The 26678-nt window shown below is 41.5% G+C and overlaps 1 protein-coding gene across 1 annotated transcript in view; it reads right to left on the bottom strand.

Annotated features, from left to right (window-relative positions):
* Window positions 1–13776: 13776 nt before the first annotated feature.
* The window catches only part of PDE3A (phosphodiesterase 3A), a 108169-nt gene continuing 95267 nt past the window's right edge, over window positions 13777–26678 (bottom strand). The window contains exons 13-15 of the mRNA XM_014937481.1: window positions 25121–25276; window positions 20687–20927; window positions 13777–16537 (exon numbers count right to left, since the gene is read on the bottom strand). Of these exons, the coding sequence (XP_014792967.1) occupies window positions 16290–16537; window positions 20687–20927; window positions 25121–25276 (645 nt within the window). The 3' untranslated portion in view covers window positions 13777–16289. The remainder of the gene's footprint in view (window positions 16538–20686; window positions 20928–25120; window positions 25277–26678) is intronic.

The raw sequence follows: 26678 nt of genomic DNA on the forward strand, positions 1-26678 counted from the left end.
TCCTTTCTCCCCTCCTATCAACTCCAGGACACTGGGCACACGAGCAAAGCAAAGATGCCAGAGATGCCCTAGCTGGAAATCCTGAAAAGCGTTTAAACCCTCCCTGGGGTATTTTTCTTTGTAACTTGAAGTAAGCTCAATGGGACACGTGACAAAGCTTTGTGGAGAGGGGAAAAAAATAAATAAATAATCCTGATCTTCTTAATTATACTCATTCCCAGGAAATGAAAGACTTCGAGGGGGAATGGACCAGGAAAAAAAAACGGAGGGGGTACATGGGAGATGACAGGATATAGAGCGAGGAGGTGATTCACAAAACTTTCCCTTCCAGGCACTGGTCCCTCCCAGTATGCCCAGTACACCCTGCTCCCCAAAAACCTCGGGGCAAAGTCCCCTTCAACGTGATGGAAAACCATAATGAAAGGACCCATTAAAGGAGAGGACAGGACCGCATGGGGCAGTCAGTCAAGTTTTTTGCCTCAATGAAAGGAAAATTTTGCAAACTTCTTTCCCACCCTGTGTTTTTCCTGTCACAAGGTCATGGCTACTGAAACAGCATTTATTTGCAAATTTGTGGTGTAAAGGTGAAGAACATGACCGGTTCCCAGTGTAGTTGATCGAGCTGAGAGAAGATGTAAATTCTGTGCCTAAAGGTGAAGAACATGACTGGTTCCCAGTGTAGTTGATCGAGCTGAGAGAAGATGTAAATTCTGTGCCTTCTTCTAGCCTGTGAGCTTTAATTATACAAACAGAGAAGATATTAACACTATAAATTCTTCTTCCTTTCCCCTTCTTGCTCCCTCCCACCTTCTGCAGTGGGTTATGTTCCCATGGCAGCTAAAACCTTCCTGACACTCACAGCGGTGTGGTGCCAAACACGGTGCCTTGGAGCAGGCTTCTACTTTCCTAGGTTTAATACAAATTATTATCCGTTCCTTCATTATATCTCCATTTTGGCTTCTTAGTGCGGCTGGAATTTTATTACGCTGCACGTAACTCACATTTTGTACTTTAATGTGTCTTATATCCTTACTAGGTAGGTTTGGAAACTTGGAAATCTCTTTTCTCCTTTTCTTAAAGAGATATCAGGGTGCCTAATAGTCCGCAGGAATTAGTGATTAGGAGAATTAGTGATTATGAGTTCTTTCAGCCTCTTTCAGAGAACAGCTTCCAGCCTGTTTCCTTCAATTATTAGGAAAAACTGAGTTTACACAATATGGGATCTGTATTAGTTTTGCCTGACCTTTAATCTTTGTTGCTGACCTTGTCTCCTCCAATGATTTCTGACACGGACTCCAGTTTTTCTGCCACTTCATCACACTGTCCCTTAAAACAGATGAGGCTCACATTCAGATGAATAAATTCTGTATATAAATCCCTTTCACATAATCCTCCAACGCCCCATTATGCTGCAAATCATATCAATGAACACCAGGGCATGTTCCTCTACTCTTACAGAAAACCACCTAAAGAATGAGTTTATGTGGTTTAAGATGAAGCAATGCTTTCAAGTATGAGGCCCACAAGATACAGTGCAGCCATCTCATCTTTTCTGGATGTTTGGATCATTGTAAAAACTCAGCAGCAGCTTTCTATCAGACTTGGGCTTTTACTGGAATTTCCGAGTCTTCTCTGACTTCTTTATAGGTATAGATAATATCTTAACTGGAACTTTATCAAAACCACCCTGGAGGACTTTTTTTCCCCTACGGAAAATTTTCTTACACCTTCCAAAAAGAGCATCACCATTCCTTTATGGACTAATTATAGCAGTTCCTCAGAAACAATCATGTTTATGTCCTCTATGATTCTTTTCCAGATGCTCAGACTAAATGAATGCAAGAGCCTCACTAAGACTCAGTGAGCTCACCTGGCAGAGAAGAAAATCTCATCCACGTAGGAATTTATTAGTCTCCCAGACCTCTGAGACCGTTGGTAGTGCATGGGAAGGTGATGCAGTAGATCACTTGACTGCACTTCACAAATAAGAACTGAAACAGGAGGAACAAATCTCTACCAATTCTGATACAGGACATAACACCTCTTGCGTATCACTTCTCAGTGCCTCCCATAGCAGAGCACTTCCCCAGCACAACGACAAAAAAACTCATTGGAAGCTTGCTAGGCAATCAATCAGACAAGAAAGGTTTTGCTTTCCCATAGTCCTAAAAGAAATTGCTTAGTTATATGTAGTCCTTCTATAACTGAAGCAAAGCCTTTTAAGCAGCTACAAGACAAAGAACCAGACTAAAGCTTGTTCGTCGAGGCCTGTTTCTATTTTCTTTGCATTCCCACATTGTATTAGTTACAGGAAATTGGAAGCTAGACTGCCTTCATTTCTAAAGCACAGGGTTAAATTAATTACCTTTGCAAAGCCTAGTCTAGCCATAGTGAATAGCTGTGACAAGAGTAATCTTGATTCATAGACTAACAACATCGCAGTTTGTGGGTCGGTCTTTCAACAGATCTGGCTGCTTCTTCGGGCACATTTCATGCACAAATGCTAACCTTGTAAAGTCTCAAATCAAATCCCAGTGTTCAGAAGCATGATTTTTTTTTCCTTCGTAAAAGACTTTTTAAAAAAAACATATTCCAGCAGACTTACTTAAGGGCTTGCTTGCAAAGATAAACTTTACACTGAACTCTGAATCTATGCCTAACAGTTGCAAAAAACCATTTGTTTTTATGGGATAGAAGGAAAATATTGACTTTTTCTTTTAAAAAAAGAAAACAAAAAATGCATAAATGGGATTTTGATACACCATATCATCTTAAAACTTGAATTTACACTAATTTCTATGGTCTGAGGGAGAACACTCCCAAGCCTTAATACTGCGCTGCAAAGCAAAGCTAGACAGAAACTCTCAGTAGAATGAGTCCTCAAACTTCTCGGACTGACACTTGGCCAAATGCTCCTTTAGTGTTTTATTTATGCTAGCACACAAATACTGCAACCCTGAGCAGCTCTGCTGGGCCTGGAACAACTCACAGAGAGGGAGAGCTGGTCACGGCAGCAGTTGTTTGTGGCCCAGAGTTCTCCTACTGCAGTGGTGTCCTAAGCGCCTGAGACTTCAGCCAAGGAGCTAAGATGCAGCAGACAACTGAGAGAGCTGGCTAAATAGTAATATTTGCATTTGAAGGGGAGGAATTGAACCGTTCATGTTTGCTGAAGATCATGCAAGAATTTTGTGCAGAGGTCAGGAAAAATTCAAACAGTTCCAGATCTCTTGAATGCTTGTCCAGAGACCAAAAGTTCAATGCATCACACCACTGGTGAGTCTGGAAACGCAGCTGCCAGAAAAACAGGCAACTTAGAAAGCAGGATGGCTTGGAAGCAGCTGGTCCTTTCAAAGAAACATCTCCGAGTACTTAAATTTTAGTACAATTTAACTTTTATAATTTATTAAAAAAATATTTCTGCTAGCTGCGATTCTAAGGTAAATGTGCAGCGAGGAGCCAATGACAAGCAGATACAGTGAAGACAGTTTACAGTTAACTAATAAAGCAACCCAGTTTCACTGCCTATTTTGTTTACGGTCAACTAATAAAGCAACCCAGTTTCACTGCCTATGTAATTTTAATTACTTTAGCTATGCTACTCTATTGCTCTGGATTCATTATTTCTTGACATTAATTTTCCTGTTCGTTTTGTTGTCAGTCCTAGGAACATACTTGGTAAGAACATAAACGAGAAGGAAACCCACTGTCAGAACAAACTTTGCACACCCACCCCACATCAAAGAAATAGAGACAAATAATACACTTTGGCTCTTGGAAGCACTTGGGGATTGCCATGAAAATTTCAAGCTTAAGGATAATACTTTCTTGTCCATCTAAGAACATCCAGATCTAGCCTCAAAGAACAGTTTTCTCACCAAAGAACAGCAAAAGCAAGAGAAAACAGCTCTAATTATTACATATTTTTTTTTTTGGACACAGCTAACTTGTTATCAGGATATCCACAGGTCTTTCTGAGAAGCCTCCTTACCCTGAGGTGCTCATCAAATTGTTCAGAATGTTCAGACTTTCAAACCCTTTCATGAGGGTTATATTTTTCAAAAAAAGCAGTTGCAGTAAATGCATTTACTGCCACCTGACCGTAGAACATACCACCTTTTCTCTGTATGTTCTCCATCCTGGGTGCCCGAGATAACGTATAGGAGCGTGCTCAGTGGCTGTAGATCACCTTGAAAGCATCTGCAAAAGTTAACTGATCAGGTAAAAAAGTTAGGAAGTTTTCCTTCCTGAAATGTAAAATGTAAAAATGTAAAAAAATGCCAAACTATGGACCCAGACCAGAATTAAATAGAATTTTCAAGAGAAGAGAGGTAACATATGTACTTCTATAGCACCACGCTTTGCAAAGATCCCAATGGGCCCCGTGAAACACAGCTCTGAGGGGGTATAACAAGAAGAAGAAAGATGTATGAGATCCAGTGACACGACACATCTCTTTGGGGCAGGAAGCATTTGTACCCACTAGAGCTTTGGGGAGAATTTTAATTTAGGAGAACCTAATAAGAGAAGCTGGAATCTGTCCAGCCACTAGGGATTAATACCATTAATCTTAATAAAATCCCATAGCACTTTCTGTAATGCAGATAAGTTCTTTGAAGTAGATTTAAACACAAAGATTTTGGCTAGAATTGTGGAAAGAGAAGGTGCAAAGAATTTAACAGAAGAGTTTATTACACAGAAGGTGTTGAATTTGTAGAATACGATGCCTTTGGCAAGCACAGTAATAATAACAATTGCCATGTGCAAAGGATTGTGAAAGGAAGTAATTTACCAGCAACAACAAAAGTCACTGTAAATGAAGCCATCATGCAGATCAAACAGGAACCTTCTGCTTTGTATTTCCTGGCTGCAGACAAGCAGATGTCTCAGTAACCTTTTATCTCCATCAGACTTCCCAACCGTTACAACCACATCTACCCCAGGTTATTCAGTGACTTTAACTAGCTGTCTGCATCGGAGGTGACACAAGCCATCAAAACCTTAGGTAAAACTTTAAACTTGCACATTTTCCCCCGTGGCTCACAAACTAAAGCAAGGTTGGTATCACCCTTTGGCTGCGAAAGGTGTTCCAGTTGGCTCTGAGAGTTTCCTTCTCAGCAGGGCCAGGTTTGGGGGATCCCAGGGTGGAGGGGTGAAGAAACCTCCCTCGCATTGTGCCAGGTGCCTACCCCAGAGCTACAGACCCCATCAGTTTGGGGTCAACACCTGGAAGTCAGGCAGCTGCCCCTCAAAATTGTTTGCTTTTCTACCTCTGGGTGCCTTCCTGACAATACCCAGGGAGTCCACGGCGGCGTGAGGGATAACACCGATTTACAGAGGGTTTTGGTGAGACAATTGAAGAAACGGTCAAAGAAAAGCCCTGCTGCCAAGGCTTCTCTGAGACTTCTATTTTTAGTGAAACATTTTAAGTGGTTTTAGGCAAGTGGATTTGACTGGGCGATTGAGAGTAATTTGAACACCTGGAAAACTCAAGGTTTAATTGAGCTGCTACTGATTGTGCGTTGTGGCCTCCTTTATGTTGTACCAAAACCCCAGGAGAGGCCTGCTCTTGTGTGGTCTCATTAGCAGATTGACTGCTTCTGTTCCCTGCTCATCTCTTCCCATGGGAACCTCTTGCTGTTTGAAGAGCTCCAGAGAGAGTTCAGTGATTTTTCAAAGACAAGTGCATTCTTTACCTTGGTAGCCCCTGCCCTTTGTGACGAGGAGTACTGAAGGAATAAGAGCCTTCGTGACTCCAGTTGTGTGCTTTTCTGTGAGCAGCTGTGAATCTCTGGATCAAATAATTACCATGCTAGGGAGTTATTAAGTGTTTGGGACAGACCAAAAGCAGGCTCATGAGCGGTTCCCTTAGAACAGGTCTAACCATATTTTATCTTCGTACTGGCAAAGATCCCAACTAATATCCTCCTAATCACTGCCTGGTGCAAATTTACTTACCTTTTTGCCATTTGTAATTTAAGAACAGAGGAAAAAAAATAAACTGGTGGGAGACTTGAAAACTGATGGCCAGACGCGCGGCTGATGCTTTTCCATATATTAAAACCTGTTAATTTTGAAGTTACAGGATAAGAGGCTCTGAATACGCAGTTGATCCAGATACCACCACTTCGGTTATGACTTGGCTGAAGAGCTCTCCAGATCTTTGATAAAAGTAGGTAATAAAACTTAAAAAATGGGGAACATTTTTGACAGCTGTAAGATACTTTTTTGAACTTATAAACAGCGAGCAAAGAAAGTAGCTAGATGTCAGTCCTAGCCCACAGGATGGACTAAGAAAATCTTTCGCTAAAGAATGACAGTGTGACCAATACAATTGCAAGAAAATGAATTTCGCGTACTGATGTCCCACTTTAAAAAATCACTTCTGTGATTAACAAGGAAAACACTGTTGGCAACACATTTCGTTTTCTCTGCAAGCATCAGTCACGCTGCATTACTATGGCTGAATAGTGCCGTGTAATATAGACCACATTCAATCAGTACACTCCACATTAATTGGACTGAAAAGCACACAGATGACGGATGTTGAAGTATTGGTCATCATTAAAGAAGGATGTTGATATTGAGGCCTTCCAGAGACTGGCTGAGTCACACATTTAACATGGGATCTAACAGTGATCTGAAGTAAAGCGCAGAATTCTGATGGTAAAAGTTGCAGGTAATCAGACACCAATAAATGTGAGCATGGGTCACTACTGCAGTCTGATGATTAAACTGAAAGCTGGGCACAGAAAGGAAATCTATTCAAGAAAGGAAAAAGAAACAGAGCAAACAGGATACCACAGAATTATATTTATGTTGTACATTTGTCTTCACATTGCAACATCCACATTGTTCATTTCGTGACAAGTATTTCTAATAATTTTGAATACATATTTACTGTATAATACATTTTACCAAGAGGCACTTCCAGTAATTCTGGCAAAAAGGAGCTTCATTATAGTGTCTAACTTACAAAACAGTAAAAATAAATAATGTTTATCTAAAAGATTTTTTTTCCTGTACAGAATCTATTTTGTACAAAACATTTATCAGCCATTAACTAAATCACTTAACAAATACTTGTGAAGAGAATATATTAAGTATTGCTACATGTATCGAGTGCAAGATACTAGTGAAAGGAAAAGAATTATTCTGTTTATGAAAATCACCTAAAAATACAAGGCCTTGTTCCTGAAGTGTTTAAAAAGGAGAAGCTCGGTTACAACAATATTGACAATATATAAATATAAATTAACATATGTAGTACTTAGTGAAAAGAACACTGTGTTAAAAACTGGTGTGTACAAATTCTGAACAAGATGGCACTTTTCTGCATTGCCACTTTGGCTGGCAGTTATTCTTTAAAATATTGCTTCAAAAGAATTATAAAGGTACACAAAACCCTTTTTCAAATACAGCCATATAAAATTACATTTCCCCCTCTTTCTCTCACCTTTTGGAGTGAAAAAAATCAAGGAGGGATAAATTTTGAAATAGATGGGTGATTTGTGGAAACTTGCTACTAGAGCTGAGTCTGAATGAGCATCGTAAAATAATCAAAGGCTCTACAGGGGGATCTGGACAGGCTGGATGGATGGGCTGAGGTTCAACAAGACCAAGCGCCGGGTCCTGCACCTGGGTGACAACAACCCCAGGTAGTGATAGAAGCTGTGGGAAGAGTGGCTGGTGGAAAAGGACCTGGGGGTGTTAGTTGACTCCCAGCTGAATATGAGCCAGCAGTGTGCCCAAGCGGCCAAGAAGTCCAACAGCATCTTGGCTTGTACCAGGAATAGTGTGGCCAGCAGGACTTGGGAAGTGATCATCCCCCTGTACTCAGCACTGGTGAGGCCCCACCTTGAGTACTGCGTCTAGTTTTGGGGCCCTCACTAAAAGAAAAGACATTGAGGTGCTGCAGCACGTCTAGAGAAGGGCAACAAAGCTGGTGAGGAGTCTAGAAAACAAGTCCTATGAGGAGCAGCTGAGGGAACTGGGGTGGTTTAGTGTGAAGAAAAGGAGCTGAGGGAAGACCTTATCACTCTCTACAACAACCTGAAAGGAGGGTGTAGAGAGGTGGGGGTCGGTCTCTGCTCCCAAGTCACAGGTTGGCAGTTATTCTTTAAAATATTGCTTCAAAAGAATTATAAAGGTACACAAAACCCTTTTTCAAATACAGCCATATAAAATTACATTTCCCCCTCTTTCTCTCACCTTTTGGAGTGAAAAAAATCAAGGAGGGATAAATTTTGAAATAGATGGGTGATTTGTGGAAACTTGCTACTAGAGCTGAGTCTGAATGAGCATCGTAAAATAATCAAAGGCTCTACAGGGGGATCTGGACAGGCTGGATGGATGGGCTGAGGTTCAACAAGACCAAGCGCCGGGTCCTGCACCTGGGTGACAACAACCCCAGGTAGTGATAGAAGCTGTGGGAAGAGTGGCTGGTGGAAAAGGACCTGGGGGTGTTAGTTGACTCCCAGCTGAATATGAGCCAGCAGTGTGCCCAAGCGGCCAAGAAGTCCAACAGCATCTTGGCTTGTACCAGGAATAGTGTGGCCAGCAGGACTTGGGAAGTGATCATCCCCCTGTACTCAGCACTGGTGAGGCCCCACCTTGAGTACTGCGTCTAGTTTTGGGGCCCTCACTAAAAGAAAAGACATTGAGGTGCTGCAGCACGTCTAGAGAAGGGCAACAAAGCTGGTGAGGAGTCTAGAAAACAAGTCCTATGAGGAGCAGCTGAGGGAACTGGGGTGGTTTAGTGTGAAGAAAAGGAGCTGAGGGAAGACCTTATCACTCTCTACAACAACCTGAAAGGAGGGTGTAGAGAGGTGGGGGTCGGTCTCTGCTCCCAAGTCACAGGTGACAGGACAAGAGGAAATGGCCTCAAGTTGCGCCAGGGGAGGTTCAGGCTGGATATTAGGAAAAATCTCTTCACTGAAAGGGTTCTCAGACATTGGAATGGGCTGCCCAGGGAGGTGGTTGAGGCACCATCCCTGGAGGTATTTAAAAGACATGTAGCTGTAGTGCTGAGGGACATGGTTTAGTGGTGGACTTGGCAGTGTTAGGTTCACATTTGGACTTGATGATCTTAAAGGTCTCTTTCAACATAAACCACTCTATGATTCTATTATTCACCTGTCACAGGTGCAGGGCCTCGAGGTCCCAGGCCAGGAGTCAAACTTCATAGGACAGGATGTAAGCTGACCAAATTTTTCAGTGTTATGTGAAGTAAAAAAACTTTGGTTGCCTTTTGTTAATTTGCAAATACAAAATTTGTATGATTTGGCCCCAAAATCTGGTGGGAGATTAAGTGCTTCAACACTTCTAGACACCCAAAATTTTCGTTCAGAAAGGGTTTTGACCTTGCTAGATTAATTTCTTGATTACTTTCATCAAAACGGGATTTATTTCTTTTAAAATCATATCTTGTACGTGACAGACGTACTTGCATATTGTTACCCAGATGGCCAAAGTATACTGGAAAACAATTATTTTTCAAATACTACTTCCACTACTGGATGCAAAGGTTAAAAAATGTGTTTCTGTTGGAAAACGTCCTACACGTTCTTCTATCAAAAGCACTAAAAGGAAAAAAACTGCCACCCATCAGTGAAAATGTTAATCTGTTAAACAAACATAACCTACAGTATCAATCACATCTTTTTAAAAAGTGAACTTAAATTACTTTCCATCATGCAAACATCTTATATCGATTACTCAAGAAAAGAAGATTTTAGAAAAGTAACGACCAAATGTATGCTGAAATGGTTGAAATATTAAAAATAACATCAACACCACGTAGCAGTTATAAACACTGCCTTTGATCTTTTAGGATACCATCTGCAGTACTGTATTAAGACTTACAAACATCTAAAAGTGAAAATTTTGCATTCCGATACAGATTTTCAGCGTGTGTCAGAATCAGGCAGGAATTCTGGAAAGAAAAGAGAGCTTTAACAGATGGTGGGCTTTCTCCCTAAAACAGTATGTACACGCATGGGAAACCCTTAACTGCCTTCCCTCTGATCGGATTCCAGACCCTTTTTTTTTCTTTTTTTTTTTTTTCCTTTTTTATGAAAGTATGGGGGTAAAATGACTAGGGTCAGGAGAGAGAGAAAAAAGCAACAACCCAACAACAAAACCTCAAAAAAACTCAATCTCCTTAAATAAATACTTAAAAGCAAAGAGCAATTGCCACTCCACATTAATTGCTTGTACGTGTTCACTGCGGTAAAGGAAGACGGCGTTGAAAAAACAGAATGCCTAAGCCTGGGGGCTGTGAGCAAACCATGGCGAAGTGGGTACAGAGTTGGATTAATTCAAAGTATTTCTCCAGCTACACTGACCCACAGCCCTCCGGAATAGGGGATTTGTTCTTTACCTCCCACCAAAGTCCCTTATACCTGCTCTTAAGCTTCCGCACGGACAGAAAACAGAAATATTTTGGGTTTCCCCCTGTAATTCCCCCCCCTGGGACACACCACTTTCCACACCTGCAGATTTCTGTGGTGCTCCTTGGTGCACACAGATTCCCTACACCATCCACAGCAGCACAAGTCCACAAGTCCCACACCTTGGCCACACACTGCGAGCACGGCTTTGGAAGTAAGAAACAGGTAGACTGGCCACCCGAAAAGCTCAACTGAAATAAATACTATCTTTTTTTTTTTTTTTCTTTTTTTCCCCCCCCTCCTCTAGCACCAAGGAAAGTTTTCTTTCATGAGAGAGAATTCACAGAGTCACAGAATCACAGAATCTTCTAGGTTGGAAGGGACCTTAAAGATCATCTTGTCCAACCGTCAACCTAACTGACAAAAATAGACACCCACACAACAAACAAGGAGCATCATCACTAAACCATCCCTCCCAGCACTACATCAACCCGTCTTTTGAACACCTCCAGGGATGGTGCCTCAACCACCTCCCTGGGCAGCCCATTCCAATGGCTGAGAACCCTTTCAGTGAAAAAATTTTTCCTAATATCCAGCCTGAAATTGAATATCCAGCCTGAATTGAACGATTTCAGTCAAAAAATCCTTCTTGGTTTACTATATCCAGAGCCAGGGCCAGTTGGTTATACCTAAACTCATCACCCTTCAGAAGGATGATTTTGTGTGCCACGTAAAACAATTAAAAATTTTTTGCATACACCTCGAGTGGTGCTGGCAAGCTTTCAGACTGCACAATGCTCACTGTTGGTTCAGTTTTATCAGAGAAGTGTGGTTAACTAGCTCAAGCTTTTACCCCCTTTTGTCATTGTGAAAATGGATCCTCCAGAAATACATCCACACTCTTCTACCCGCAGGCTCTTGAGGGGCTTGTATTGTCCTAAGAATTCAAGCAGGTGCTCAAGTGGGCAATGTCTGCGTCCTCCTGAGGAGGCAGGATGTATTTTTCATCAAGAGAACACCTGCCTGCTAGGAAAATCCCACTAATGGCCTCTGAATAAATCATAATTAGGATGCAAATGGAGGACAACTCTCGCACTGCCCCCTCCAACACCGGGATTCAATAACCGTCACAGCAGGGGCTAAAACCCTGCTTTGATTTACCTCCAGAGGAATGTTGTTTTGTTAAATGAAAGTTGATGAAATTAAAAGGAAGATTTATCATTATTAAGTTGATCTCAAATGTACTGGTACTATTTTGCTCTAACTCAAAAGTTTGCTGCCAATAATCAATATTTTTTGCTAGCCTGGTCTGTTTAAGACAGCCCTCACCTTAATTTCAATTATTCCCCCATCCGTTCAACAACACTTCACACACATTTTCTTCAGGAGGCCTGGACACTGACCGAAAACACATCATAGACATATTTTCTTTCTCCCTTTCTCTCCAGTTTCCTGGCTCTAACTCCTGCTAACATCTTAAAAATAAAAGAAAGAGAGTCATTTGGGTGTCAAACAGTGCTCTTACTTGTTGATTCACTTAAAAATATGAAAAAAACCAAGATTCCAAGAGCGGAAAGAGCCAGCGACCCTCTGTGCCTGCAGCAGACCTGGGAGAGGCACCTTCTCCCCTCTGGGCAGGATGCTCATGAAATTCTCATGCCCATCCTTATATTGAAACTCTTCTTAAACATGCAATGCTGGAACATCCCAACCATAACAGCAGTTGATAAAAGGAATGGCAAATACAATAGGTTTTTAGGAATGACAGGTTTCCCAATGGTCAAAGAAAAGCCACAGGCTGTCACTTGCTGCTCTCCCCATCCATTAGGAGGTTCATCCCTGGAATGAACCAGCAGCATTAACACCTGGGACCCATGGCAAACCTTTTCCAGCAAAATTTTTGCAACGGGGGGCCCGAGGTTCATTTTGAAAACTGACAAAATTCTCTCAAGATCTCTGAGGTCCCCCCTAAAAGCTGGTGGGGCTCAGGTTGCCCCGTCCCCCAGCCGAGAGATACCCCGCAGCGACCCAGCCTGGGCACCACCACCGACCCACACTGGGTCTGCTCAGATCCCTGGCTTTTCTCCACACAACAAATCTACTTTCTGAGGCATTTCTGAAGGAAGAAGAAAAGACGGGGGGGTCAGAGCTTCAGAAAATGTTTCCCATCCCCAAACCCAAATATCCAGTCTGAAAAAGCAGTCCAATCCCTCTCTGCCTGGTTTTAAAGAACCAAAAACTAAAATAGTTTGGTTGTTTTTTTTTTTTTTTTTTTGGAATGCAAAACACTGTTTAGATGGGGCTTGCTTTTTCTGGTATTTAACAAACCTCTTTGCATATTGTACCTACCAGAAACCCATATCAACATTGTAAACATCCCACCTGAAAGCTGAGCAATTTGCTGATAGAACACAATTCTTTTTCTTTTAGTATTTTTTTTCCCCAGAAATACTGCACCGTCTGTGGTTTCTTTGGGGTTTGCATCACCAAAAGACTGTACAAAGATGACAACCATCAAGTTCTAGCCTCCAAAAGGTTGCTGCAACTGCAGGTTAAAAGCTTTGCCTCTTTTGGACTCAAAATTATTATTAAAAAAACCCTAAAAAATTACCTGCTTCATTATCTACTAAAAAACCCAGCACAAAAAAAAAAATAATATGGTATTCACATGTTTCTCTCTGGTATTTTCTTTTGTGTTATATTTAAGCCAGTCTGGGAAATTTCCTGATCATTGCCTGCCAGAAATGCACTGCAAAGACTGAAAATCAGATTCATACGGAGTGGACACCTGCAGAAATTGGATTCTACTAGGAACTATATGGAGTACAAAAAAAAAAAAGAAAAGAAAAGAACCACTCCCAGTTACTTCAGCTTCTTCACCGGTGTTCCTTCCAGTTTGGATAAAATCAACAACCATTCCGATTTTGAGCAATTCCTTCACTGTAAATGACCTGAGTTAACCAAACTGCACCCACAAACAGGCTCGTGGAGCAACGAATGCAGCAGCCATTTGGGACAGCTGCATTGGCACTACAGAAAGAAAGCTTAACAAATTACAAGCTGACACTGATTTTACCCGATGGCCAACCAAAAATGAGGACTAGGAAAAATGTAATAATTCCATTTCAGAACACTTCTAGAATAATTTTTCTTGGTTCAACCCTGGGTATGCCTGCTTGGAGGATCATGTGGAACTCCACTTGCAGGATCTGGCCTCATTCCTGAATGACTCTTCATAATTTTACCAACTGAGCACCCACTAACACTTTCTGCAAGAACTTCTTTTTTTTTTCTTCTTCTAGCAAAGACAATATAAAAATCAATATAAAAAAATCCAGTCCCAGTGATCATGCACTAAAAACGGAGAAAAAAGTGCTTGGAAATGTGATATTTTAAAGCATCTCTGCAAGTTTAATTTTTAAAGGACAGAATGAGGCATATTAAATTCTTCTCATGCTTTAAGGTATGCAGATCACTTGTACAAGAAAACACCAGATAAAATGATTAATCAAAGTGACTGAAGAGGTGTGAAAACAAGCTGGAATTGGTGGAGCCTTGCTGAGATCTTGGAGACATCTTTTTTCTTCTGAATGAATTCTACTAGATCTTTTCCCTCTGAAATAATAGTGGAATTTGGAACTTTGCTTTTCTGATTTCATCGAAAAACACTTATTAAATATTTCTGCTGGTAAGAGAGCATTCAGAGCCACGCTCTAGAGTCCCTCTGTCGAAAGGCAAACGCCTTCTATTCTGGTAAGAGTAGGATGGGACGACATCAGGCAAATGAAATCTGTAAGAAACCAAAATGCCATTTTCCAGAAAAAGTTCACTCTAAAGGAAATGCAAAGCAAAAAAAAGAAACTCGGAAGTGACAACACACTTGCTGCTTGGCTTTGATAGAGAAAGTTTTCCAACATTTTTGGGAAGGGATCAATTGCACCATGAAATATGGTGAATGCGTAACAACAGCAAAAACTGATGGCTGCAATGTCAGACATTTGATATAGAAAGGACTTCTCCTACAAACTCTTCCTTTCACAAGCATTCTTACACAAGCAATCCTCTTCTTAGCAAGGGGCTGCAGGATCAAAATATAAAAAGCATACGCAGTCAAATGATTTTCGAGAGATACTGAACTTTATATATATACGTCTTTTTGTGGGAACAAAACTCTAAATCGTGTGGTACTGGTTAGTGCTGCCAGTCCCAAGGAGCATTAATATTTTAAAGCCTTGATCCTGTAGACCACTGGCTTCCCAGAAAGGTCTACACCAATTACTCAAGACTTTGTTTGCTGGGTTTGGAAATGGCTACACTGTATAAAAATGTTTTTGTATTTATTTTTTAAAAAATTAGCTTTACAAAAAAACTTTCCCCTTTTTTTCTTTTTCTTTTTTTTTTTCTCTTAAAGATATCATTATCTACAGGAACCCATAAAAATTTTTCCATATTTACATCTAGATAGCTAATCATTGACAAATATAATATCGTGAAATAAAATATTGAAAGTGAATATCCAACCTTTTAAATAGACATTTGGCTCACAGCATAAACAACAGAGAAAACAAATAAACAGAACAACAACAACAACAAAAAAAGATCTGCTCTTCTTACAGGCCCGATCTTTTCCTTTCTCTTAAAAAAAATAAAAGCAAAAAAGAAAAAAAAAAAAAAAAGTAAGTATATCGGTGGGATCAAACATGCTGCTTCTAAGCAGGATGCCAGCAACAAACTGCTCCCATCCAGCACCTCACACTGAAAAACCAAGTTCTCTGAAGCTCGTGTGAGTGGTTGGTGGGACACACCAGTGTCCGGCCGATGCGGGATGGGCACCGGTCCCCCACCCTGCTCCTAACGCATCGTTTGCCTTTTATTCTGAGGAAAGGCATGGCCCCCACGCTCCCCTTCTTCTGCTCTCAAGAGATGGCAGTTTAGCTTCGCTCCGAAATGCTGTGTTTGGCCACCGCTGCACGGAGGCCTAGGGTTAGGGTGGGGAGAGGACAGCGTGCCCCTCGTTTGCTCCCTGTTCTCTCCTGCCCAAACACACACACGCTGCCCCACACACTCAAAAGTACACAGAGGGCCAGGTCCTCTGGAGGGGAACAGGCCACACTGTCCCTCGTATAACCCCCTTTGGACCACAGATGTCCTGGCACATCCCTTTTCGCCTCGTGGCCCCCGCTGGAAGGCTGCGGCCTGCAGCTGGAGCGCAAACCGGCCGGAGGAGGAGGACTATGGGGAGCAGAAAGCTCCTCAAAATGGTCTCTGCTTCCCCTGTGGGCACGTAGTCCCTAAAATTCAGGCCTTCTGTTTGTCGTCGTGTATGGGGACACGTGCTACAGCTGGTCTAAATAAGAACTCAAACTATGCTCTGTTACATTGCACCCACTCACACTCGCAAACACCCCCGCACACGCACCCATATGTATGTTGGCAGGACGTATCAGCATTCATATAAAGCTTTGGAACTTTTATCCCTCAGCATTAAGAGCAAAAGCTACTTAACTGGTACCTTACTGTTAACTGCAAATGTGCTTTAGAAGCAGCATTTCCTTAGATAACTTTCTTCTGTAAATATCACAGTGACCATAATATATCATTAAATGTATTTTGCTGAAGTGCACAGGCAATAACCCTGGCTATATATATATTTATATAATTTCACCCACCCCCAAATCTTTTTAAAAGAAAGTCTGTAAAAGCCGGTGTCGCAGTGTGAAAGCTTCCTTGAGCATAGGAGTTTAAACAATGTACCTCACCATAAAAAGGAAAGAGAAACAAATTAAACAGCTGTAGGCGCATTATCCCATACTTCTACAGTGTTGTGTCTAAATGCTGTGCTGGCTTGAGAAAGAGTCTGTGCACGAGTCAATCTGTCTTAAAATACTGCTGTAAATATTGTCATTGGTTCGGTTCTACAGTTGTGTTCTCCTCTTCATCCCTCTTGGGCTTCCCTTTCTCCTCCTCCTCTTCCCTGATGGCCTGGATTTGTTCTGAAGATTGGTGCAGGGTGGATTGCTCCACGCCTTGCTTCTCTGTCCCGGCTAACCTCTCCTCATCCTCAATCACTTTCTTCCACATTTTATGGTTCTGAAGCAGATGCTGGGTGATCTGACAGTAGATTTTCCTCCTCTTGAACTTCTTCTTTCCTGTAAAATACCACGTGACATTAACGTGCTGTTTGGTGTGAGGAAAGAAGGAAAGGGACTGAAGGTGTAGGAAGCAGACAGGGTGTACTATGACATATGGGAATTGATTTTTAAAACCATAAACCTAAACAGTCTTGAAATTCAGAAAGTCATGCCCCTCCAGACCTCTGGGAAAGCAAACTGTTTTCCTGCACAGTTTGAGCCCCAGCTTCATCCTACCATAGGCTGCATGGGGTCCCTGACTACGCAGCTCACACAGACAGCTAGTGCTTGAACTGTTATGCAGAAAACATGTTGCTGAGCTGTTTCTGTTAATTTTTTTTTTATATCAAGTACTTAAAGACTCTGATCAACCTGCTCCATAACACACACATTAAATTCTGCACTTCCCCTTCCCCCCGGCAATGGATCCCTGCTGATTGCCCTAGAAAAAAACCAATCCTGATTTTGTCTTCTCCACAATTTACATCTGATCTGAGCTGTGCTGTAGAAGGAAAATGACTGAGCAAGAATTAGCAATCAAAGGAGGGAACCCATTCCTATGCTCCCTTTTCAAAGTCGAAGATCTACCGCTCTGCCATCACAGCGGGGATGCCCTTAAAACCGAACCTGAGACCTGAAGTAGCCATAGAGCTAAGTGTTATCAGGGAGCTCACTCCTCCTTGGTTTTGAAGCACCAGTCCCCTGCTGTTGACCTGTACAATGTCTTTGCTGCTGGTAGTTCTCATGGCTCCTGAGAGCTGCACTACAAGTGTTTTTTGCTGTCTGAAGTGTGGGGTTTTTTCTGTGTCAGTGCAGTCTGTCCAACGCAGACTGTTAAGTCCTGAACAGGACAAAGCTTGAAAATTTTCCCTGGTCATTAACAGCGGCAACGGCAGTCACAGAACTGAAAAAATAACCCCTCGAAAGACAACTGCTGGTTCCTTTTTCAAAGAAAGTGACGTAGAGGAATGTTTTGTACCAAATAAATTTGTGTGTATTAGTATTTGCAGGTTGCCTAAAGTATGTCTGTGTCAGGATCCAAAACGTTTAGCCCTTGAAGCTTTTGAACTGGAAACAAAGAGCTTTTCACTGAGCACAAACCAAATCCAACTCAATCCTTCATTAGAAAGCCCTTGGTTCCCTGTAGGAAACCTTCAGGTTTAGCACTAATAAGAAGCCCCTACGCTGCCAGTGCCGCCGCAGGACATTCTCTCCTGGGTTTCCTGGGTGACCCCACATCTTGCTGCTCTCTGCAGAGACCAGCGAGCGCTCGCCGTGGTGTTAAAATCTGTCAGAATCACTACAGGCAGAACCTCTTTAATTCTTATACTCACATCCGAATTTGGGGAGCATTACATGCTCCTGTATAATAACAAAACCAATGTTTGATTTTAAGCTATCGTATGTTTTTAGAACTCCTAAATTTATCTCAACGGCTGTAGTGAATTATCAGGACCTGTGTGAAGCATTTTCCGTTACAATTATATTTCCACCTTCCTAAAAGGCATTTCCATCAAGAAAAAGATCTTCACCAACATCTACACAACTCTTAGTTTCTATGCATCTGACATCTCAACCTTTTGTTTTGTTTCATCACAAAAGTTTAAAACAATCAAAATTGCGTTGATCATAGGTATAAATTTCTAACAACCTGTAAGACCCCTCTAATCAACACAAAAGATGCCCCAGATCCCTGACTCAGATTCACACAGTCACAGAGAATTTAGGGAACGGGAAGAAAATAGTTTGTAACATGTTGACTAAGAAGATGCACACCCCACATTTGGTAAGAAGGAAATATGAAGAATTTGTTTGGATATCTCAAAACTTCTGATACATTCATTTTTAAGGTTTTGAAAAGGATAAAGTGCCTAAAAGCACCTGGTTGCAGAGTAAGGTACTGTCATGGAGTAGAATGTAAAAGAGAAAACAGAAGATAACTAGAACATGGTCTGTTTTCAATAATATGGTTTAATAATGGTCTGTGCTTTCAACCTGAAAAGCAGCGTTGTTGGACTTGACTAGCAGTGATAGAAAAGACAAGGGAATATAGAAATTTCTATATTCTATAGAATGAATATAGAAAAGAGGAGACTAAGGATTTCAAAGTAAGGTTAGGCACTGCAATGGATAAACGAGAACATCCTTCATCTTCTTATTTAATATAGCAGTATCAGTTTCAGTGCTTTGGGGTCTATGCTGGTCACCTATCACATAAGCTTTCCCTGTGACAGGCAATTCCATGAACGCCAATCTGCCACAAAAACATGTGGCTCTGCCTGCTAATACAGAGCTGACAGATTACAGGGTGCTAAAATAAACCTGTGTGTGCTATATTATTTAATCCTGGCTGTTCTCAATAACATTTTTTTGTGCATGTGAACCTACTAAACTTACGTGCAAGTGCGTGCATATGAACAGCAGCAATGATTTCTTAACTACTTCTGAATCTTACTAGAGATAAAAGGTCAATTCTGCATGTCAGGAGACATAAATTTTAGTTTCACACCCTAACATGAGTTACTGCAATCATCACATCTTTCCACTTCTCAGCTTTCCCAACAGAAAAAGTGAGGCTGCTAGTGAAAAAGTCACGTTTCAGTATTTCACTAGCTCACTTAAGCCTGGTACTTTCTAGAAGTATTAGACAGAGGGGAGAGAAAGGAAGACAACCTGAAGAAGGAAATAAAAGAACAGCAGTAGGAAATTCAGAGGGAGGAGGAACACTAAATAAAAGAAAGGGCTATGTGTGTGGTATTAAACTGGCAAAAGACAGGTCTACAACTGCAGCTTTTTCTCTTAAATATCACTTCCAACAAGTCCCTGAGGTCTCCTTAAAGGTACAAAGTTTTCTTCTCAGTATGACAAATGTTGGCACTGTTGCCCTTCTGGAGGAGAGGCAGGAGAGAGCCAGAAGGCCCAAGAGATGCAGCTCCCAGCACATAAAGCAGCGACGCTCAGTGCTGATTCTTGATTCTCTCCCCGCTCCTTCCTACACTACCTTTAAAAGATTTGCATTAAAATACTTCCATTGCTAAAAACTTTTACAGCATCAGCACCTCAGAGCCTCATTGTATTACTCTTGGACATCATGCTAATTCATGCAAATGTTAAGTGCTTTCCTTTCAAAATCTTCTCAAATGTTAAGTGCTTTCCTTTCAAAATCTTCTCCCAACAGAATCTTGACTAGCCAGAAGGCCCAAGAGATGCAGCTCCCAGCACATAAAGCAGCGACGCTCAGTGCTGATTCTTGATTCTCTCCCCGCTCCTTCCTACACTACCTTTAAAAGATTTGCATTAAAATACTTCCATTGCTAAAAACTTTTACAGCATCAGCACCTCAGAGCCTCATTGTATTACTCTTGGACATCATGCTAACTCAAATGTTAAGTGCTTTCCTTTCAAAATCTTCTCCCAACAGAATCACAGAATCTTCATGGTTGGAAGGGACCTTTGAGATCATTGAGTCCAACCACAAAAAAAACCCAACCCCAAACTACCAAAAAACCCCACAAACAGACACAAACCAAACTACCAAAAAAACCCACAAACAGACACAAAACAACAATCCCAGGCACCAGAGCATGCCCTGAAGTGCCATGTCTACACGTCTCTTAAATCCCTCCAGGGATGGTGACTCCACCACCTCCCTGGGCAGGCTGTTCCAGTGCCTGACCGCTCTCTCAGGAAAGTCATTCTTCCTAATATCTAATCTAAACCTCCCCTGCCCCAACTTCAGACCATTTCCTCTGGTCCTGTCATTATTTTCTTGGGAGAAGAGGCCAAGACCCACCTCTCTACAACCTCCTTTCAGGTAGCTGTAGAGGGCAATGAGGTCTTTCTTCAAGTGAAATTGTTACAGTCTACTAACATTAGTGCTGGAAGCAATCTAAAAAGGCTTCATGCACAGATGGGTGATCCACCCCCAGAAGCCTCTACTGAAGGCAGAAATGAGTAGTAGATACGAACAACAATGAGTATCAGTCCTGAAACCACGGAGCATCTCCATCACTAATGTGTCAGGCTACATGCCAGCTTCACCAAGGACAGCACTGAATCACTTTTACTCTGGAGAGGCCCGTGTTCAACCTGCCCAGCTCACAGGCTCAACATTTTTTTGGTCACAACATGGAACTTGCTCTGTTGAAAAACATGTGAAGAACTTACTGGATTCAGCGTTTTCACAAGTTTCCATTTCTGCTGTTTCTTCCTCTTCATGCTCATCAGTGTCTCCTGATTCATCACTATCTTCTATCCATTTTCCTGGCATCAGCCCCGCTGAGTCATAGGAGTTACATAGTGGTCCCACAATGTGAGTGATGAAAGATTCCTGGAGGTGTGCCAGTTGGGGGGCAGAGCGATCCATGAAAGGACTGATTGGCAAGCCCAGGCTAGCCTCTTCATCACCCTGGAGATGAAAAATAACGGTAATTTCTCTGAAGTAAATGAAACAAAGCCGTGTCACGAAAAGGAGCAACGCACATCAAACCAATTAAAAACGATGAAAGAAAAATAATTCAACTCTAATGCCCCTTCCATGGCACGCCAGCATGACAGTGTCATCACGCCCAATGGTTAATGGAAGTTACAGCTCTTCTTGTAAGAGGACTCACTCACCACAGTGTCATCACGCCAAATGGTTAATGGAAGTTACAGCTCTTCTTGTAAGAGGACTCACTACCACCAGTGTGAATGTAACAAGGATGTCAGCTGATGACTCTGCAAAACGATGCCCACCGCCCTGGGGTCCTGTACTTTACGCCGTGTGTGTGTGAAAGTTTGAAAATTATTGTTTTCTGTCTTTCTTCACATCGTTTTCAAAAAATCCCTTCTGATTTTGTGATTGCTAGCTCACAACAACCTTGCAGTCAGCCATCTGTTTGCAGGGAACGAGACTGAGCTTCTATAAGCACGGGCTATCTCATTGAACTAGTTTTCTTCTGAATTTTGTCCTTACTATATATAAGATGGAGAGGTCCTCTTGCTTTTGAGTCATAAGTATTTGTTCCTGGGACTATTAGAACGATCCCTGTGAAAGCAGGGGTTACTCAGAAGCGGTAATCTTTCCCATAAAGCTTTTTGTGAGCTTCTCTTGGGGAGAAAAGGTAGAGGGGAGGTATAGGAAGAGTTTTTTTTCCCTCCTCTCATGATGTCAAAGAAGGTGAAACTTTATTGCACAAACATCCCTATCGCAGCAAAGCTATTGGTGACATCAATGAGTTTTCAGCTGAGTAGAAATGTCAAGACTGGCTACCACCTCCCCAAGAGAAAAATCTACTCCCCCTAATCAAGCCTGATATGCAAGTTGATGTTTTAATACAATACAAAGACCTATATTTGACAATATACATTAGAATTAAGAGAGATGTTTTCCATTTCTATTATATTCCAGATTGCCCAAATTTATCTCCTTGTGACCCAATTTTTCCAAAATTCATGGGCAACGTGTCTGGTCAACACCTTGGTGATATCTGGGAAAGCCAAAGAATCAGAGTTAAATTTTGAAATGTGTACAACAGATGTCTCATTTCCTTGTATTTCGCTTTACACTTTTATAATAACCTACCCTGAAATGTTATGTTTAATCATTAAACACAAAATACTATTGTTAACAAAACACTGAAACACGCCACCCATTCTTTAAATAGTAAGCAAATTAGGAAGGGGTGGCCGATTGCTCTTCTTTACAGTAACACATCTGAGATGTCCTACTTGTGAGCTGTCAGTAGGGGGAAAAAAGCTGACAACTGAAATGTTTACAAGTTCTTTTTTCATGTTCCGTTAAAACATGATTTATTATGTGAAACATTTTACAGTGCGTTTTTTGATTCTTTTTAATATGTCTAACCTGTTTTCAAATAAGTATGCCCAGCATGTGGAGGGATGAAAAGGAAACATACTGCAACAATATGACAAAGGATTTTGAATGGTTCTGTGCAACACATTTTTAATAAGGAGTTTTTATTTATATGGGAGTTAAATTCTTCAAAGGAATTGGTGTTTATTAAAGGAAATTCAAGAAAGATATTTCATTATTTTCACAGCATAGGTTGAATGTACATGTGTACGCTCTTTGACAACAATCCTAGGGAAATTCAAACTCCCCATAAAATTATCCTTTTTAGAAATGAGAAAATTAAGACTTCTCCCTTCTCAGAAAAAACGTGATGATCAAAAACATGGTGAAGATGGTTTGATACACCTCTCATAGCATATTACATTTAAGAAAATGAAATTTTAAGCTAGGTTAAAAAAATTGAGAATCTAGCTTATCCTCCTTAATGCTAAAAGTATGTCCTAGGAAGAAAATGTTCACTGTTTTCAACCCCATCAAGTGCCCTGTCAGCATACAACTCATGTCATGCAAAAAAACCAAAACTGGAAACCCACGGGGATGTACTGATTTCTCAATATAGTGAATACACATCTTCTGTTAAAACAAAACCCAAAAATTCTAATATCTTACTGACTACCTGACCTCTTGAAATTTGCATGCCAAGAGTTCAAATACATTTGCCCATGATTCCGAATCAAAAATTTGCAGAGAGGATAAATCCCAAACGTTTGTTGTTTTTTTTTTTTTTTTTTAGAAAATGTTCACTGTTTTCAACCCCATCAAGTGCCCTGTCAGCATAGCAACTCATGTCATGCAAAAAAACCAAAAACTGGAAACCCACGGGGATGTATTGATTTCTCAATATAGTGAATACACATCTTCTGTTAAAACAAAACCCAAAAATTCTAATATCTTACTGACTACCTGACCTCTTGAAATTTGCATGCCAAGAGTTCAAATACATTTGCCCATGATTCCGAATCAAAAATTTGCAGAGGATAAATCCCAAATATTTGGGTTTTGTTTTTTTTTTTTTTAAATTACAGGATTATAGGAGAGATAATCTCCAAGAGTCCTTTGGAGCAGCTTCCAAAAGCATGAAAACATTAGTAGCACACCATTGTGACTGATGGAAAATAACCCAGATAGCTATAATGGAACAGAAAACGCAGTGTCCTCTCACATGTGTTCTTCCAAACCTAGATTCAGAGCTCACTACCCAAAACTCTGAAGTTATTAACATAGTGGGGCACTTACTGCCCTCTGACATAGTTATGCTGGATCAAAGGAGAGTCACATCATATGTCTGACTAACAGGTTTTGCCCCCATGCAGTAGTCATTCACATAAGGTATAATAATCTCCAGAATTAAGTGAAGTAGAATTTGTTGTGAGAGTTGTAAAGAAAACATACAAATATGAAGAAAAGCATTTCCTGAAAGAAATTCTGGGAGAGAAAGGTTGACCACTGCTGTCATGGGACTCTCTTTCTTTCTTTAAGAAAAAATGAAAAGAAAAATGGAATCAACTATATATGTAAGGGTCATTATTCTTTTTTTTTTCTCAGGAAATCTGAAATAAATGAAGGAGCTTCAGGTCACTGTCTGAATTTTGTCCCTTTCCCCATTTCTTTACATATTCCAGAAGGCAGCAGCAGAAAATCCATTTTTTTGTCCAAACTATAAATACAGTAAATTTAAGGGAAGATGAAAAGGCTTTAAAAGAGATTATTCTGTGACTTCAAGTTACTGCATAGCCTCCCTGAGAAGTCTGTGGGGTGTTTGGTTCAGTGATTTAGCCTGCTTGCTTCCTCTTGAAAAGACAGGATGTGGAGCACATTCAAAACACGTTCCCACTCAGGAAACAGAGGAATAGTGTGGGAACAGCCCTGTTCCTTGCACTCGGCAGGGCTAAAGAGGTTATAATGAGAAAAGGTTCAATTAAGGGCTCCCTTACACCTGGCAGGAGAGGAGCAGTGCCTGGCTGTATTCCCAGGTCTTTGTAAATCAATCTGTGGCTGCCCTCCTCCTTCGTGCTACCATCCTTGCATAATTAGTGCAGTTGTACTGACAAATGTTTTGAAAGCTGAAAGCGTTGTCTTAAAAAATAAAGTATGAGTCAGGATCAACATGAAGGAGGAGCAGATATGGTTAGTCTGTAATAAACTGAAAGTCAATGTTACAATTATGCTCTGTAAATACAAAAGTTCTGTGTGTGTGACCAGAGATGTGGCCCACAGTGAAGCTAAGATAATTCCTCTGCTCTGTTTAGATCATCTCAACAAGGATGTGGTGTCAAGTTTTGGAGACCACAGGTCAGTAAAAGTGTCAGCCACATGGAGTGACTGCAGAGGAGAGCAATGAGAACCAGCTGATGTCTTGAAAAGATATAGAAGGAAGGATAAAATATAGTTTATCCTAAATCAGACTGAAAGGAAGGCATGATGACTGCCAACATTAAAAAAAAAAAATAAAAAAAGAGGAAAGGAACACTTTTTTGTCGTGTCCACTGTAAGGATAGTACCAGACTGGAACAGTTAGACCTGTAGAAACCCCATTATCAGAGGTGTTTGAGAACACATCAGAAGCTTCAGTGCAAATGGACATTCGCTGACCCAGCAGAAGGAAGGACTAGTGTAACTCTAGCCATCCCTTTCACTGCTATTTCTCTGTGATCTTCACTCATCACCAGCACTAGCATGCTGCAGGGCTGTTTAACACAAGATACAGAACCAGCAGATACCACTTTGGACATGCCTTTATTTACCTGTTCATAAAACTCATTGACGATGCCTTCTGTCCACTGCAGATGCAAATCTTTGCACTTTGCAGGCCCGTTTATGTCAGCCAGTTTGATGCACATTTGGCAAACCAGCAAGCGGTCGTTCTCGTTAGTCCAGTCAATTCCAACATCATCATTCACCTAGCAGACAGAAAAAGGAAAACCATGACAGTAATCCTGGGTAAAAGGATGCATCCACAGAGGAAGTCCTGCCCTGGGATATCTTAGAGAATATTTAGCTACTTAAAAAAATCACAAGCGTAAGCAGGGAAGTTAACCCAAGGCTGGTATTAACCATCAGCTGTAGAGCAATATGCAAGAAGAAAAATACGTGAAATCCAATGAACATTTAGATAAATTATGAAAAATTAATATTTAGCAAATGATGTGACGGAGAGCATTTGCTAGGAAAACAAATAAATGCAATCTTTCCATGACATTTTCCAAGAAGTGACTACCTAATTAGTATACAAAGATAAATTACCATCAAATGCCATACTGATTGAATTGCAGTGGGAAGACGCATGTAATAAGCTTATTTTCCTATTTGATGTAAGTATGTCTGAAAGTATTCCCCTATCTTTTTCCTTTTCCCTATTTTTCCCATATCTCCCTCAACAAAAAGTGATATATACTATCAACTGCTCTAAAGCAAAAGCGTCACCTTGAAGAATCACAGAACGGTAGGGGTTGGGGGTTGGGGTTAGCAAGGCCTTTGATACAGTGTCCCACAGTATTCTTCTGGAGAAACTCGGTGCTCATGGCTTGGATGGGTATACTCTCTGCTGGGTTAAAAACTGGCTAGAGGGCCGGGCCCAGAGAGTGGTGGTAAATGGAGTGAAGTCCAGTTGGCGACCGGTCACGAGTGGTGTCCCACAGGGCTCAGTACTGGGGCCGGTTCTCTTCAACATCTTTATCAATGATCTGGACGAGGGGATCGAGTGCACCCTCAGTAAATTTGCAGATGACACCAAATTGGGTGGGAATGTTGATCTGCTGGAGGGTAGAGAGGCTCTGCAGAGGGATCTAGACAGGCTGGATGGATGGGCTGAGACCAACGGGATGAGGTTCAACAAGGCCAAGTGCAGGGTCCTGCACTTCGGTCACAACCACCCCCTGCAGCGCTCCAGGCTGGGGGCAGAGTGGCTGGAGCTGCCTGGCAGAAAAGGACCTGGGGGTGTTGGTCGACTGTCGGCTGAACAGGAGCCAGCAGTGTGCCCAGGTGGCCAAGGAGGCCACCAGCATCCTGGCCTGTGTCAGGAACAGTGTGGTGAGTAGGGCCCGAGAAGTGATCATCCCCCTGTACTCGGCACTGGTGAGACCCCACCTCGAGTACTGTGTCCAGTTTTGGGCCCCCTACCACAAGAGGGACATTGAGGTGCTGGAGCGGGTCCAGAGAAGGGCAACGAAGCTGGTGAGGGGTCTGGAGCACAAGTCTTACGAGGAGAGGCTGAGGGAGCTGGGGTTGTTCAGTCTGGGGAAGAGGAGACTGAGGGGCGACCTTAGAGCTCTGTACAAGTACCTGAAAGGAAGCTGTAGAGAG

Source organism: Calidris pugnax, unplaced genomic scaffold (assembly GCF_001431845.1).
Source record: "Calidris pugnax isolate Ruff unplaced genomic scaffold, ASM143184v1 scaffold1, whole genome shotgun sequence".
NCBI lineage: Eukaryota > Metazoa > Chordata > Aves > Charadriiformes > Scolopacidae > Calidris > Calidris pugnax.